At 41.3% G+C, this 16,813-nt stretch overlaps 1 protein-coding gene across 1 annotated transcript in view; it reads right to left on the bottom strand.

Annotated features, from left to right (window-relative positions):
* The window catches only part of si:dkeyp-14d3.1 (transmembrane protein 132C), a 157,056-nt gene that overhangs the window by 122,581 nt on the left and 17,662 nt on the right, over positions 1 to 16,813 (bottom strand). The window contains exon 2 of the mRNA XM_022193150.2: positions 593 to 1,481. Within this exon, the coding sequence (XP_022048842.2) occupies positions 593 to 1,481 (889 nt within the window). The remainder of the gene's footprint in view (positions 1 to 592; positions 1,482 to 16,813) is intronic.

Here is a 16,813-nt window from a genome sequence, read left to right as displayed (position 1 = left end):
CACAGCATTCACAGACATAATTGTGTGTTGTGTGGCAGTAAAGTTAACAGGCCTGCAGCTTCCCCCTAACTCTTATATCCCAACCCGACCGGTCACACAGTAAAGCTGTAGTCATTAGCCTGTGTTTTACATTGATGTTGTCAGTCAACTTCACAGTCAATAATTATTTGTTCCAACTCAGTGTAGCAGCAGCATTACTGTTCACCTTGGTTAAATGGAGGTGTTCAAATCGTTACGTTGGACTCTGACTTTAAAGAATGAATGGGAAAAAAAGGATAAATTGTAATGAAACACGACATAGGTGACCGTGCAGAGGATGATGGGAAAAGAACAAAGTTTAACCAGAAGAAATTAGGCATTGCAATAGAAGATAGAAGAGATGAAGTCATGTTCCTGTTGTTTTAGTGTTTCACTGTGGACATTTTTTCTTTAATCTTTTGTGAGGATACTGTCAAAATCTTATGAAAGTCTAAAATGACAGAAGAATATGCGAATGTCAGATTCTGAATGCAGAATTCCACCGTCTCAGACTGACAGAAAAAGACTGCAGCCAGACACTTTATTGAAGAGCAAAAAAGAGATGAATTCTTACCTGAGAGTAAACATCTCCACAGGAGAGTATGGTGACACTGTGATAAAAGCAGACACGGTTTCCCTCTGTCTCGTGGGTGTGGCTGGCACCATGACCATGAAGTTATTATCCAGTCTGTGTTCAGCTAGAGGGGGCTCAGTAGGGTTCTGGTAGAGCCTCACACCTCCAATCCTCCTCAGTGGAGTTGAAGTATAGGAACCAAACAGCCCTTCCTGACTTGAGCGGATGAAGTTGTCCTTCCTGGACTCCTCTGAGTGGCACTCTCCTGCCTCTGTGGACTGCAGCACGTAGTAGAGCTCCACCGGGGTCCCCTCGGACACTTCGAGGTTCCTCTGGCGTCCTGGCACTACGCTAGGCGGACTGAACCAGCTGCCAAGCGGCTGCAACTCCGCCACACACAACCCTAGTTCCCCCCTCAGCTGGCAAGCGCCACGTACCTCCTGGGTTTCATGGAAAGCAAACATATGCACACATGGCAGCTTGTCGATGGCACTGTAGTCATCCCAGTCTCTGCCTGCAACATAAAACAGCACCTGGACTTTAGGCTTGGCCAAGTGAATCCGGGTGTTCATGATAAAGGTCTGCACCTTCCAGTTGAAGGTAAAAACAGAAGAGGCAGGAAATGTCCCTGGGCTCTGTAGGAGCTCTAACGGGACAGGCTGCTCCACAGAGAGAGGCCCATAGCTAGTGTTGACAGAGGGCAAACTTCTGGCCTGGTAGATGAAGAAGGCCTCAGTTCGTGACATCAGGCTAGAGTTCCTCATGAAGTCCTGGTTGGCTTCCTTCAGGAAAAATGCCAAATCCGCATTGAGCAGTTGATAGTTGACAGGCAGGTAGGTGGGGAAGGCGGAATATCGCTGCAATCCCTCTAAGACTCGACAGTCGGCTACTAAAAGACAAAAGAGAAAAGCCTGGTCAGGGTAGGTTCACCATCGAATCACTTTTTATAACATACTTTGTCAAACACCACTTTGTGTATTAAGACTTTAAACAAACTATACTCTTGCAGTAAGTGACAACTACATGGGGCAACAGGAAACTACTTAAGAGTTCTTTGTGCAACATTCAGATCCGCTGGATGTTGCAAAAGTATCTGCATCTCAGAGTTAAACAACCAGGCACATCGGCCACAAGCCGAACACTGACTGTCAGCATCACTTCACCTGCCATTCCCTCTTTCCACTCATGCCCGTTCCACTCCATATATGTTTGTTTCCACGGTTCTGTCTGATGGGAGCAGACCCACGAGTAGAAACAGACACGCAAAGACCAGGCCAAACAGGTACAAGTGGAGAGGGAGGAGCAGAAGATAACCAGAAAGCAGCTGCTAATAATGAACTAAAGTGAAATAGGTGCACATAAATTAGATACATAACATGTCGCTTGGGGCACCAGCTGAGTACTGGATTACATTTTTGAGCTTCTAAGTGGCCTGGAAGGTGGTTCTAGGTCTGATTAAAAATGTGGGGAGGACCAAGAGTTTCAAAGGGAGGGATTCACATGCATTGAACTCAACAACGCACTACAACACACAAATATGCACAGAGGAAATGTGACTTCAGTCTCCTCCTGTTTTGCACACATTCTTACTGTGTTCAACTCATCAATAATTTCAAGCGTCAGTTCAAAGCTGTTTTGATTTGTTTTCTTTGTTTTGTGTTTATGTAAAACTGGCGGAGCTAACTTCATTTTAACTAGTTATTAAGTTAAATCAACAACTATTCCGTGTAACTGAATGGTAAAGACACACATACTTTCTGTTTTTCCAGTTTAATGAGTTTATTCATCATTTGACATGAAGAACTCACAGATGTGGCTGTTCTAGTTTGAAGCATTTTGCAGCAGAATCAGTTGAAAGACCACATGTGAGGCACAGAGGGACCGAATTCAGTAAATTTAATCATGGCTAACATTATTTTTAGAAGAAACAACATGACTAATTAAATATGTATTTATATAGGCACGCAGCAAGTTATCATGATAATTTTTTTCTTCAGACAACACAACAGAGGGGTCTCTTGAGAATTTTCACCCTGGAACGAAATGCATGCTGGGACATTTTCTAAATCAGTGAGCTCAAAGAATACCTTCATTAAACTCCTCATTTTCAGTTGATAGAGTTAGTAGATGTAAGAACAACTGAAAAAAATATACTATTTTCAGGAAAACACCTTGAAAATTACAAATGGTTATACATTTACCTTAAGTTAATAAGAAAACGTGAGTTGATTGCACTAATTTCCCGAGTTTTACAGTGTAGCATGACGTTCTATTTAAGATGGATCATTATGGATGTGTTTTTATGCCATTTATAATCTCTGACTCACTCCATTGTATTTATTGTTGGCAATCAACAACGGGATTACTGTAGGTTGTGGAGTTATATAAGTGGCTGCATGCTGTAATTAAAAAATCCTAAATAAAAAAGGACAACGAGGAGACGCAGGCATCTGGAAAGATTACAGAGACTGAGATTTTCCATTGTGTGAATCTGCAACTTGTTACAGATAATGCTAAAACAATGAAGTAATTAATTGATCCACAAAAATGAATCAACAGCATTTTCAAACAGTTAATTAAGTGTATTCCCTGGTTCCAGCTCTTCATTTTCTGCAGTGGCATTGTGTGTTCATATTTCCAGATTTTGTTGTCATAATTCTACTATAATACTACATAAGCTGTAGGGTGATTGTCTGAGTTATTTAGGAATATGATGCAGTAAATTCTCAGTTTATCAGTCTCATATGCTATGTAAATGTTCAAACACAAGGAGGAGATGTTATCAGTATGGCTGGTAATGAAATTACAGTAAAACTACAGGCAAAATCAGAACTACAATTAAAACCACTGTGTAGCTTTGCCCTTCAAAGCACAAGAAACATGTTCACAGTACACACTGATAATTCCTTTGTTATCACCTACAACCCTACTGGTTGAAGAACTGCACAGCATGCATACAAAGACTTTTAATCGCAATAAGAGTGGGCTTTGACCTTCCTCTCAAGAGCAATCTGCTATGTGATTACATTCCCTCTGCACACTCCCATTTTCATGCTTGCTGCTGGAGGATTTCTTTCCTCTGATCACCCTTGTAAATCAATGTCCCAACAGGTTCCCAATCAGACGAGGATTTGTGATTCATGCTCCTCTTGGCCTCAGTGCTGCTGTCCCACTGAGGGATGCAAGGGAGCAGAAAAAGTCCAAACCTCAAACCACGTACGAGCTGGCCTGACTTGAAGAATCACTGAGCTGCTTTTGAGTGCAGATACAGACTTTGTCTTTTCGACAAGCAACACGGCGTTCTGAGCAGCAGAACAGCGCAGGGTAATTTGTATTTTTCCAGAACAAGCGGGAACTTTGCGGTGAATGTTGGCATGAGGTACTGTTATATATGTGGCATTACGCTGCTGGCAAATGAATAGCTTTATCGCCCAGAAAGACAGAACAGTCAGCAACAAATTGATCTTGGGGTTCCTGGGTCGTAGCATTACTCTCACTCTGGTGACGGAGCCCTCATGTGTCGACTGAGGTGAAAGCAAAGCGCTCTCTCCACTGAGCACCTCAGTCTCTGTGAAACGTGGTTGAAATGTGATTTATTGTCTTCACAGTTGACAGAAAGGATTAAAACGTGCTAATGTACACAAGATGGAAAATATAAGATTGCATGCACAGATCACTGCGCATGCCTCATTACAGACCATGAAAAAAATACTAATTTTCAACTTGCTATAGCATTCTATTTATCCATCCATTCTCTATACACCGCTTTATCCTCACTAGGGTCGTGGGGGGTGCTGGGGCCTATCTCAGCTGACTCAGGTGAAGGCAGGAGACACCCTGGACAGGTCACCAGTCTGTCACAGGGCTACATATATAGACAAACAATCACATTCCCATTCACACCTACGGACAATTTAGAGTAATCAATTAATCTCAGCATATTTTTGGATCGTGGGAGGAAGCCGGAGTACCCGGAGAAAACCCACACATGCACAGGGAGAACATGCAAACTCCATGCAGAAAGATCCCAGGCCCAGACCGGGATTTGAACCGGGGATCTTCTTGCTGCAAGGCGAAAGTGCTAACCACTACGTCACTATGCAGCCCTGCATTCTATTCATGACTTCTAGATTTTACATCGCGCAGAAAAATACACCAAATACAACAAAAAATACTAACAATAAAACAGTTTCTTTTTGCTGTAAAAAAGCACTACATCTACTGGCATCAAAAGGCCCAATCAGCATGTGATGTAAACATTACACGGATTCTAAAAGGATGAGTGATTTTATGAAGGCTGCACTGATCGTATCTAACACTAGCAAATGACAAAAAAATAAATTAAAAAAACAACTCTTTGCAAGTACAACATAAGAGCAAGTTAAAGAGACTCTGAATAAAACTATGTGAAGCAAGACCTTGCCCAAGAAAGACTTCTGTCAAACTACTCAGCATACCTACCAAGGAATTGAATTCTATTTAAAGAAAATCAATGTGGCACACATTGTGTACAAACAAAATCTAACAGCGCAGTCCTCTCTTAATAAAATGAGTAGCTAGTCTAGTGGAAAGGAGGAAATGGGACAGAAAATGGAAAATCCAATACAAATTACTACCTCAGTATGTTTGCACCAAACTCTTACTGTGTCAGGAACATGAAGTGTGAGTAGTAACTGCTGAACTGGACAATCAGGGATGAACAAGGTTTAAATAACACTGACTCACATGTAATTTAACATTGTCTCTAACTCCTGCACTGTTTTTAATGAAGACAGTCAAATCAGGGAGTTTTATAATGCAAGCAGTCGTTGCAGGGTATTTCAGTGTCTGCATGTGCACAAATATTTGAGAGCCACTTCACTTAGTGTAAGCATGAGCACGCAAACCTTGTTTAGGACGAGTGTCTGGGAGCTGACACTGAATTCATAAACTGGAAAATAATCCTATCTAAAGCCAAACAAAGCCTAGAAATCTCCAAAAGCAAATCCAAAATAATCAGAATCAGCAAGACTGTGTTATGGATTGGAATTAATAAATCATGCAAAGCTATTTCAAGATGAATCACTTGTTCCTTTGTTCTGGGGAGGAGAAATTGAACAGCACATTTCAAACCTACTTTTCAAGTTCCAGCACTTCTTTGTTTTTCTGTGCAGCGGGGATGTAACTCACACATCTGGACCCCCGGAGAAAATATTGCTTAAGGCCCTTGTTTTTAATAAAATGATTCCTTTTGAATCTGTGTGGGCCCTCCATGAGCTGCAGCCCGCACAACCGTCACCATTTCCACCCACTAGAAATTCCACTGCTTTGCAACAGAGACCGGACTTGATGTAGTAATAACAGGGACAGTCACAACTTCCCAGGAACTGTAAGTCCAATGGGATATTGTCACAGTCTTGGGCTGCTGCGCTCCTCCTCCTATCTTGATTCTTATCGTGAACAGCTGTGAGTAGTCTGGCATCGTCCATCCTTCTTCTGTGGTTCTGTGGTTGTGCCTGCCTGTAGTCCGAGGAACTGCCGGATTGGTTCAGGACGGGTGGGCTCCACCTACCATGCTGTCAAAAGGCTCGTCCGTTGAGTTAGTCGGTGGCAGCTCCCAGGTGAAGGTGAGCTGCCCGGTATTGTACACTGGTATTTGTACTCAGTGTCTGTGGGGGAGGTGAATGCCAGCTATCGGTATGACGGCAATCAGAGATTCACTGCTAGTTTAGATAGGGGTGCTACAGCGTTGTACTTTTGGGTTATGTTGATTCTGTACGTTAGTTTCCTTTACATTTTTCTTTTTACTTGTGTAACAACTTCTAGGCAAGTTCGCTTTTGGTTATGTTTGGTTCTTTTATTTCTGTAGCAGCCATTTTCTTTTGCATTTAATTCCCTCACCTTTTATCTCCATGTACACCTTTTTCTTTCAAAATAAATCACAGCCCGTCACTCTATAATTCAGTTTCATGTTACGTTCTTTTTTTCTTTTTTTACCACCCGACTACCCTAGACAGCCGGGTTGTAACAGATATACAAGTTTTCTATTTTACATGAGCTTATTCAAAATTCCTGAATTTACAGGGACATTATAGTGAGGGTTAAATTACAACAGGGGTCAACATGGGAAGGGTCTTCACAAAGCCTAGAATTTAAAAAATGTTTACAGTTATTAGCACAGTATGTTAATGTTATTGACGGTTGCAAAAATTGTTTAACTGACTCATATCTTGCATCTAAACCAATATCAGAGCTTCTGAGCGGCTTGCGCCCCTTGGAGAAGTGACAGACGGCTAATTACAGTCATTTCAAGCATCCATTTGGAACAGTTCACACTGTGAAATGGATTTCCAAACAAAAAACAGGTAGTCATACTGTGCATTCTGAGAATTATGGACTATCGATTAAATTGTTGAAATATTAAGATGCTTGAAACCGGAAATATGACAATACCAAGTTTTTACTGTATCACTTTATCTTGATCAAAACACTTCAGGATGACAACAATTTAGCAACATCTGCAGGCAATTTGAAGAAAAAATGGCAGCAATCAAATTCTTCTTTTAGTTTGTTGAGAGTTTTGTCTCTCCATACCAAAAAAAATTGGATTTAGGGAGGTGGAGAGAGAGTTCAGATTCAGATCATTTTGTTGTCCCCAGGGGACGATTAAAAAGGCATGCAGAGCAGTCAGTGCAACAACGACATAAGATATTGAGTATAAAAACAAGAAATTAAAGATAAGCAACATACATTATATAAATAGGGATAAATATATATACAAATGTAGAACAAGTAATATCGTAACAATAAAAAGAAAATGAAAAGAAAGAAACATAAGTTAGTGACATACTAGTGCAAATATGAAATACTAGTGTAAATACAAGAGTTTGTAACTGCACTGTGTGATGTTCCTATGCCATCTATATAGTTACTGGTGTATTATTGGCATTATTTCTGATATTATTATGTGTGCACAACATGATGCTAATATTTGATTTCTTAAATATCACAGTAATCATTAGTACCAGTACGTCACCACAACCCTACTGGTAATACAACGTAACACATTTTGAAATATCATTACTGTTCCACTGTTCTGATGACTTTTACTGATGGAACTAAAACTTCAGCTGCATCACAAAAGTTAATGCTGCCTGTATTTAGACCCATCAGTCAGTGTGACAGTGACAGCAGGGTCTAATCCTGACTGTTCTGTTTATAAGGAGCTTAATACTACTTGATTGTAACTTGAAGTTTGAAAAGCTTCACAGCACTGCTTGTCACACAACAGTCTCAAGTAGCACTACAAACTACTTTACCTTCACTCTTGGACAGAACTTTGAAAGATTCCAGTGAGGTTTTATTTGATTTTTTTTTGTCTTTTGAAATACATTAATGCGGTAATCCTGTCTCACTGTAAAGGCCACAGGAAGAATGCTTTCCACATTTGTCTTATGATCTGGGTATAATTAGGAACTGAGAAGCTGTGATGGAAATAAAACCATAAAACCTCACAGTAAAAGCTTTGCACAATAATTACAGCATGCTGTAGTTGTCATAGTATCTTACCTCTTGACTCTATGATAAGCAGCAACGACTATATAAGGGCCCGCTGATGCCTATTTGTGCTTTGCCACTGAAATGTCCCTGACAGGCCACTTTTCACTTCACACAGTATTAGCACTTTAACAGTGGTGTCCAACAGAATTACCTGTGTTAAAAGTATTCTAACACAGACATTTGACATTTTGGTGGCTTGGTGCTGCAGCTATTAGCACTGCCACCTCATGGAAAGAAAATTCTGGGCTTTTCTGTGTGAGTTTGCATGATGTCCCTGTGCCTGTGTGGGTTTTCTCCGGGTTCTTCCTCCCACAGTCCAAAGACATGCCTGGTAGCTTCACTGCTGCTGCTAAATTGCCTGTAGGTGTAAGTGTGAGTGTGCATGGTTGTCTGTCTCCTTGTGTTAGCCATGTGATGGACAGGCGACCTGTCCAGGTTGGACCCCGTCTCTCGCCACATGTCAGCTGCGACAAGCTCCAGCCCCTTGCATCCCTCTACTAGATAAAGCAGGCACAGAAAATAGAAGAATGGATAGATATTTGACATTTTGGTAAATATGTTGATTTGCTTTCTTTCCTAGAGTTAGCTGAGAAAAGTCGCACCTACTTGTGCACAGTGATTATCATGTCTGTCTGTCTAATCCACCCAAACTTAAACTCACTAATCTAATCTGTTTATTGCTTACAAAAACTGAAATATAAAAAATGCTCGTTGTTATTTTTAGAGCTTCAGGAGCACATTGAGCCTGGTTCTGTCAGAGGTATCATCTTTCCTCCCCGTTAAAGTGTTTTTTTTTGGTTCTTTCTCACTGTTGCAGACTGCTTGTTCATAGAGAATCCAAAGGGAATGTTTGATTTAAAAAGTTTCATTTAAAATTTGTAAGGTCTTCACTTTGCTGTACAAAGTACTGTGAGATGATATATGTCGTGAACTGGCGCTATATAAATATAACTGAACTGAACTGAATTGAATTTTTTACATTTGTGAAGTATACCAACCCCTCTTCTTTTTGGCTTCATGCTAGATGACTGTAACGCCTTGCTCCAGCCCGTAATCTTATGTAACAAATTAAATTAATGCAACATAAATAATGCGATTTTAAGATAAACAATAAAGAATTAAAAAAAATTTAAAAAACTTTTAACCTTAATAAGGGGTTTAAATTTGAATTTATAATCCCACAAACATTTTACTACTTTGACAATTTGAAGGTTTATCACAAATTGTATATAAAAGATGAACCTAGTGACATGACTCCTCCCCCTGGTTTATAGACTGTGATATTGAAGCCCCTCATCTGGCATTTCCTCATTGCCACCTTGCTCTTTGGAAATATTGCGTGATGAGTAATGGGTGGATCTGAGCAGTAACTTCAGGACACAACAGTACTGTAGCAACCCTTTGGTCACAAGCTGGACCTGCTCTAAAGCACACAATCTATTTTATCAACTATTTTACTGTAAATGGGAGCAAAAGTTACAAAATGAACATGCAGTACTAAATCAGACTTGAAAAAACCAAATGAGACCGTGAAGTCGTTACAAAAGTTTTTACTGAGAGAACAAATCAAGTGAGAAATTGGCTCATTTTCTCATAGACTCCTACACAAGCTGACTTCAGGAGTCGCCCCCTGCTGGCTATAAGTGTTACACATTAGCTTTGCTTTTCACACAAGTTTGGAGGAGGGTTATTATCCACCGGGTCTTGTCTGCAGTTTACAGACCAGTAGGAGGAACTGGAGGCTGAAGAAGTGGTTAGCCTCAAACAAAAGTCATGTCAGGCTACATTTAAGAATAGCCTAGATGTTTTCGGAGCTGCTGTAAATGGCTGTGTGCAGTCACTGGGGCTAACATTAAGCTAGCTGTTGGTGGTTAATAAATAATGCCAAAATGTGGGTTGGCTGTCTCATGCTCTTTGTCGGTCTTTAATACAGAATCTGACAGCTGCACTGCTAACTGCAGTTGTTCTGCAGTAATTGTTCTATTAATATGGAAAGATATAAAAATTTCAAATCATATTTCTTGGGGTGGGGTGTGTGAGGGACACAAAGAACTTTAAGCTGGAGAGAAATGCAAAGACAAAAGAAAAATAATGATAATTCAACTGAGAAAAATGTCTGTTTCAGCATACACTTTATGATCCACATCATGTATAATTAAAACTCCCTATTATGTGGCATTAAATTGTAAATGGATAGCCCACATTCTGCTGAGCCAGATAAATTCAAATGTTTGAATCTCTTTCTTCATTTCCAATTTATAATAAAAAATTGATTCCCCTCCCCTTCTCTACATAGAAACACAGTTGAGACTCTGGCTCATGGAAAAGGACTGCTCACTGATGAGACCTTGGTGACTGGCTCGATCAATAAATGCAAAGGTTGCTTCATTTTTCTACACGTGAGTGGGCATTAAAGAGCAGTGTATGTCTGCTCAAAAGCAGATATTACAATATTAGCAACACTAGCAGCTCTAAGAAATTATTTGCTCTGGGAACTGAATTATCTCAATAACTAATGGATGTATTGTCATTGAATGTTGTACAGACATTCATTCTGATGACTTTGCAGACCTCTGACTTGTCTGATATTTCTAGTGTTTAGTGAAATATCTCAGCAGCTTTTAAATACTTTGCTTATAATTTGGTAGAAATGTACACAATGTCCAGACGATGGTCTAACAATCTAGATATTTTCATTAAATGCAAAAAATTCATCCACTTGGTTGCTTACCATAAAATCTGATCAACCTTTTTGGTTCTAAAGTTATGTATCCCATTCATGACTTTGGTATCTGCATGACTTTCAATCTTGCATCACCTGAAGTTCAAATATTGTTGAATACTTTAAATGTTTGCCAAACTAATAAAATGTTCTGTACTTTATGCTTAGTGTTGATTAGGACACCCCAGAAGGGTATAGTAAAAAGCAAGTTTAACATAGCTAGGCTTGCTTTGCCATATCTAACCAGAGAAAAGAGGTAGGGTTATCAATATTTTTTGTGCAGCACTCCCATTAAATGGCCGTCATTTGACTCTTCTCCTGCACAAAATGGACTAATCACATGCTGCCAACTTCACCCAAAAGGAACCGACTGTTTTAATAGAGAGCTGTAAAGAGTATAAAATTATTGCCACAAAAAGCACTGTAACTGCAAATAAGGAGAGAGATGAAGGCTGGTAGAAAGCTGCACTCAGTGCACTCTCAATGCCTGCTGCTAATTTCTGATACACATTAAAGCTCTTAAACTTGAGCTTCATAGGGGCGGCATGGCTCAGTGGGTAGAGTGGCCGTCTTGTAACTGGAAGGTTGCCAGTTCGATCCTCAGCCCGTCGAGCTCATGTCGAGGTGTCCCTGAGCAAGACACCGAACCCCTAATTGCTCCTGATGGGTTGTGGTTAGCGCCTTGCATGGCAGCTCCCGCCATCAGTGTGTGAATGGGTAAATGTGACTTATCATCATGTAAAGCGCTTTGGATAAAAGCGCTATATAAATACTACCATTTATAGGGAACAGTGGTTAAGGATTTGCTCGATCTGTTCCAGGGGCGCCTTAGTGTTGCTGACCCTCTATTAAACCCCAACTTCCTAACAAGCTGGAATATAAAAAAAAAAAAAGAATTTACCATTGTGGGATTAAGCAGTCCATCCATTCTCTATACACCGCTTTATCCTCACTAGAGTCGCGGGGGGTGCTGGAGCCTATCCCAGCTGACTCGGGCGAAGACAGGGGACACCCTGGACAGGTCGCCAGTCTGTCGCAGGGCTACATATACAGACAAACAATCACACTCACATTCACACCTACGGGCAATTTAGAGTCATCAATTAACCTCAGCATATTTTTGGACTGTGGGAGGAAGCCAGAGTACAGGGAGAAAACCCACGCATGCACAGGGAGAACATGCAGACTCCATGCAGAAACATCCCTGGCCCACCCCAGGATTTGAACCAGGGATCTTCTTGCAGCAAGACGAAAGTGCTAACCACTATGTCACTGTGCGGCCAAGCAGTAGATCATTAAAAAAAAAGTAATGTAACATGATACTTAAGAAGTGCATTCATGTCTGACACCGTCCCATAAAGAAGACCACATGTAAATTACTTTAGTTTTTGACGAAATCAAAACGAATGTTATTGAATGTTCAGTGTGATAAATACCAATGGACTGATTCATTTTTGAATCTGTGTCAGTTGCAATACCAGCAGTGTAAAATGGACTGGAAGCATCTGAAATTATTTAGGCATTTTCTGCAACACCAACTAAATGCATGTTGGTTCCTGTGGATCCATGTTGCTCACAATGTGCACCAGTGTAACTGAGCGACTAACAGAGAACATCTATAGGAAGAGAACTGCTGAAAAGGCGGCGTTTTCTTACAGCATAAGTTACTACGATGATCTAGCAGGTTAAATGAACACTGAAAACTCTGGTTTTAGACTCAACGTACCTCTCCCAACCCATTAACCTGGGTTTGTAGGACACAACTCAGCATGCTACAATGCTAAAGTAGAACATGGCAACTACAGTATGTTATCACAGCTAGTGGCTGAAGCTGCTATAGACGGTTCAGGTTTTGTTCAGGTACAGATTTCACTTGTCACCTGCAGATGTAGGACCGCCACAGTCGCCTAAACGAAGATGTATTACTGATAAAGTCAGACATGGCAGAGTTTAGCAGAAGACTATCTTAAAGTTGTTAAGAAGAAATGGATTTAGAATCTGTGTCAGCACTGGTCTATTCTCTGTGTAATCTAGTTTCTAAGGCAGTATACAAGCATGCAGCATGTAATAGCCTTACAAAACGTATCGGTTCCAATTACTTTGGTTGTCAAAATATCTGATGCCACTCCTGCACTACAGTCAATTTAAGAATTCCAGTTTCAGTTTCTGAGGTGACCAGTCAGAGAGATTGTGTGTGTGTGTGTGTGTGTGTGTGTGTGTGTGTGTGTGTGTGTGTGTGTGTGTGTGTGTGTGTGTGTGTGTGTGTGTGTGTCGGTGTAGAGGTGTAGAGGTGTAGAGGTGTGCAGAGGAAAATGGCAGGTCCCGGATGCGTGCTAACTAGCCAAGCAACACCCCTCCTATACCCTGCCTCATGCAGGCTCACTCATCCTACCGCTGAGCCTCCACACGAGGACATGTAGAGGTGGAATAGGACTGGCGGAGCGGAGAGCAGCCCTCACACTCACAGAGGCTGAGTAAATGAACAGCCACAATAGAGGACACCAGGGAAGGAGAGGCCACGTTCCTGCTGCCTACTCCTGGCTGTAATAGTATGGGTGGACACAGGAGTGAAAGGCTGCCTGGGTGGCTGGCTGCTCAGCTGCCCATCTTTCTGCTTCATCACACACGTCAAGATAGACAAGAAATAAGAGCGAGGACAGAGAACTCAAAAAGTACATCGTGAGCAACAATGAACAAAGTCATAGAGAAAAGGTTAGCGTTGCTGTGCCGCCCGGATTTGCTTAGAAATTCAGTTTATAATACAAGATTTTTAATAAAGCCTCACATACGAAAGGGTTTTCAGACATTGATAGTCTTCGTGTGGATTTGTAAGAACAGAAAACAGCGAGTAACACTGCAAACACGACACACGAAACGCTTTTTGTCGAGGCTTATGATTACACTCTCTTTGACCCTCACTGTGACCCTGAATCATTGTTGGACTCTGCCATGAATGCCAAACAGGACAGTCCTAAATATGAGGGATGAGAGTGAGCTTTCCAGTCCCATTGAATTACCCACATCATATTTCTCACCATGTTCAATTAATAAGGGCTATTGAATTTGTGACCATGCGTCAAGAATAATAAATACAATATTTCCTTCAAGGATCATTTGCAGATGATTTATGCTTTTGAGCCACAAGGAAATTCAAGAAAGAAGGACTGGAAAAGGAATCAATACATGACACAGTATGGTATTACTTCATGTCAGCCTCGATAGAAAAGAAATCATTCAGGCAGATAGAGGTCTGTGGAGTCTGCCTCGCTGGTAAGTAAGAGTCATGGAGGAGGAAGGCACAGGCACAGCACACACTTTGGATATCTTCAAAGAGAACATGCTATTCAGGTGACTCTATCTTTAATATGAGCTAAATTCAATGCAGAATAATTGATCTTGATTAAAGGTCAGTTTAAATTAGCGTATGCTTGTGTGTGTGTGTGCGTGCTGGCAGCCTACTGAGGGACCGGTTGGGGATGTTTGGTGCCGCGCTTCTAATGGATGGCCACATTTAAGACGCTAAGAGCTAATAAAGAGTAATGGGCCTGTGGCTTCGCTGGGGAGGAGGAAGAGCTATTTTGAGTTCATGAGAGAAAGCATCATCTCGGGGATTAAAGAGTATCGACCGATGAAGAGTAAACACTGCAATGCCGTGCCGCTGGCCTATTTGGTAGAGTTGTGGATGGAAAAGATGAACCCAAAGAGGTGCTGCTGTTAGTGGCCGGGAAGGTCAGTGGGGATGTCATTAAGGGATGCTGAGGAGGGCTTCCAGGTGCTCCAAGGAGGCTGGAACAGTGTTATCACAGCGGGAGACTGCAGACTGAGCGGCAAGAGCTCTGGGTATCCTGCGGGCCACGAACAACGCCTCCTTTGTGCCATCCCGCGCACATGGCTCGAGGGGAAAGGGGCTGAGAGCTTTTGGCTTCGGTCGTGGGGATGAGACAAGCCCATATCTGTGTGCCAATCAGTATTCCCATGGCCCCTCCGGACTTCTCTGAAACATAAACTGGGCTCCTTAATGAATCTTTTCCCCTCACACTGGCCTTTATTGCAAAACGATATCGTAAATCAGTCTAAATACAGAGGCATTCGCGGGTCAGAGTCAGTCGGCCTCTTTGTGAGTGCAGAGGAACGTGTAATGGTGAGTTAGCCCTGAAAGAACAGAGGAGCGAGTGAACACAAACCCAACAAGGACTTTTTCTATACGACAATTACACGGCAAATATTGTGTGTGATTATCTGGTCGTTTATAACAATCAGTGTATCACTGAAAAATAAAAATGCAATACCGTAATTTGCATCCCTGTGTTCTTCTGCGCTAATGTAGTTCACTCAAAATGTGATTACCCAGTAATCATGGTAACACCGCACCACACCGAGGTCCAAAGGAAACCAAGTGAATATTCAACACAACTAAAGGAGACCGATTATGGATGGTGCCGTCCGTCTGTGATACTGCTGCTTGAGAATGAAGTACTGTGTCTCTCTGATGACTGTGAGGAATAAGAGGATGCCGCTGATAATGAAAGTGGGCGTGAATGGAGCCAAAACATGTTTTCTCCTCCCAGGGTCAAGACACATTAATAAAAAAAGTTTTACAGGCCCCGCAAATGTAACTTTAGAGTTCAACTGTTGTCCACTCCAAAAATCTCCTAATGAACTGTTGATGCTTACAGCCAAAATCGTGAAGCTTTAGAGGGGTTTGCTCAGGAACCGAGGGATGATAGCAGTAAAAGCCAGCAAGTTAATTAAATCAGTTTATATAGTCAGTACAGAGGGAAGATTTTCTACTAAATCCCTTTATTTTTCAGCAAGGTGTGAAGAACTGAGTCAGTAAATGAAAGAGTTCTGTAGCACAGTGTCTCTGCATGCTTAAGTGCCTCCTTATCCGGCCTGCTCCCTCCCCAAATCTACTGGTAAACCTCTCCCCAAGGTCACCCATATATGGGATGATAAATTCTGCCTGTAGCTCTCCTGACAAGGCTCACTTTCTATAAATGCAGCCACAGAGCAATGGGTACAAAGTGTGATGACAGGAAACCTTGTACAATGTTTCATTGTACAAGATAATGCGGATAATTGCTCTTAACTGGATAATACCTTGTAGTACTTATTATGGGTACTTAAAGATGATGTAGGCAGTATTTTTATGCCATCACTGAGCCAAAATAATAGCCTTTCAGAAAATCGAAATTCAAGTGGCCTCAGAGGAAACTAGATTCTGCACCTTTCCTTAGATGTTTTCTAGCTTTTGAGAATGTATTCTGTGGCAGGAGGCTTTGGTCAGTAATAGGCTTTTTAGAGGAAGGGCGTCGTTCCTATCAGCTGTTCAACAAATGTAGATGTGTGTGCATGTCCTGACGGTGGAAAGCCTGATTCGATGAAAGACATTTCTGCAGGAAAAGTTGCCTTCTCTAGCAGCAAAACGAGCAAAAAACGTAAGATTTATTTAAAAAGTAAGCTTAGAAATAAGAGTTATAGAGATAGAGAGAACTTCATGACTACACTGTCTTCAAGCTGGATTCCAAGCTTGTCGTTCTTCTCCTGGACAGGTAAAGGCACAAGGATGGTTGCACAATGAATATTCATCACAGTCAATGACTTTAGCCTTTCCAAATTTAAGTGAAAATAATCAACTGCAATATTGATGTCTAAAATGCTCCATTCATAGAAAACTACTCATTTAAAACAGCCCATGTAGACAAAACTATTTGATCTCAGCTTGGGGGAATCTGGGATACACAACACCTAATGTCACTTCTTTCAAAGTAATGTTTGGTTACACTAGTCCAACTTTTGTGGGATGTGTTTAGTCACAAATGGATGTCTGCAAGTGGTGAGAGCGGGATTTTCAGGGAGCGTTCCAAATGTGGCAGGAGCACAAGGAATTATTTTGAAGTGGATTTGGTATGGCTTTGTATTGGCACAGTCTAGTACATACTTGATGGGACCTCATATCT

The sequence above is a fragment of the Acanthochromis polyacanthus genome, chromosome 7 (genome assembly GCF_021347895.1).
Source record: "Acanthochromis polyacanthus isolate Apoly-LR-REF ecotype Palm Island chromosome 7, KAUST_Apoly_ChrSc, whole genome shotgun sequence".
NCBI classification, from domain to species: Eukaryota; Metazoa; Chordata; class Actinopteri; family Pomacentridae; genus Acanthochromis; species Acanthochromis polyacanthus.
This window is presented reverse-complemented; position numbering and strand designations above follow the sequence as displayed.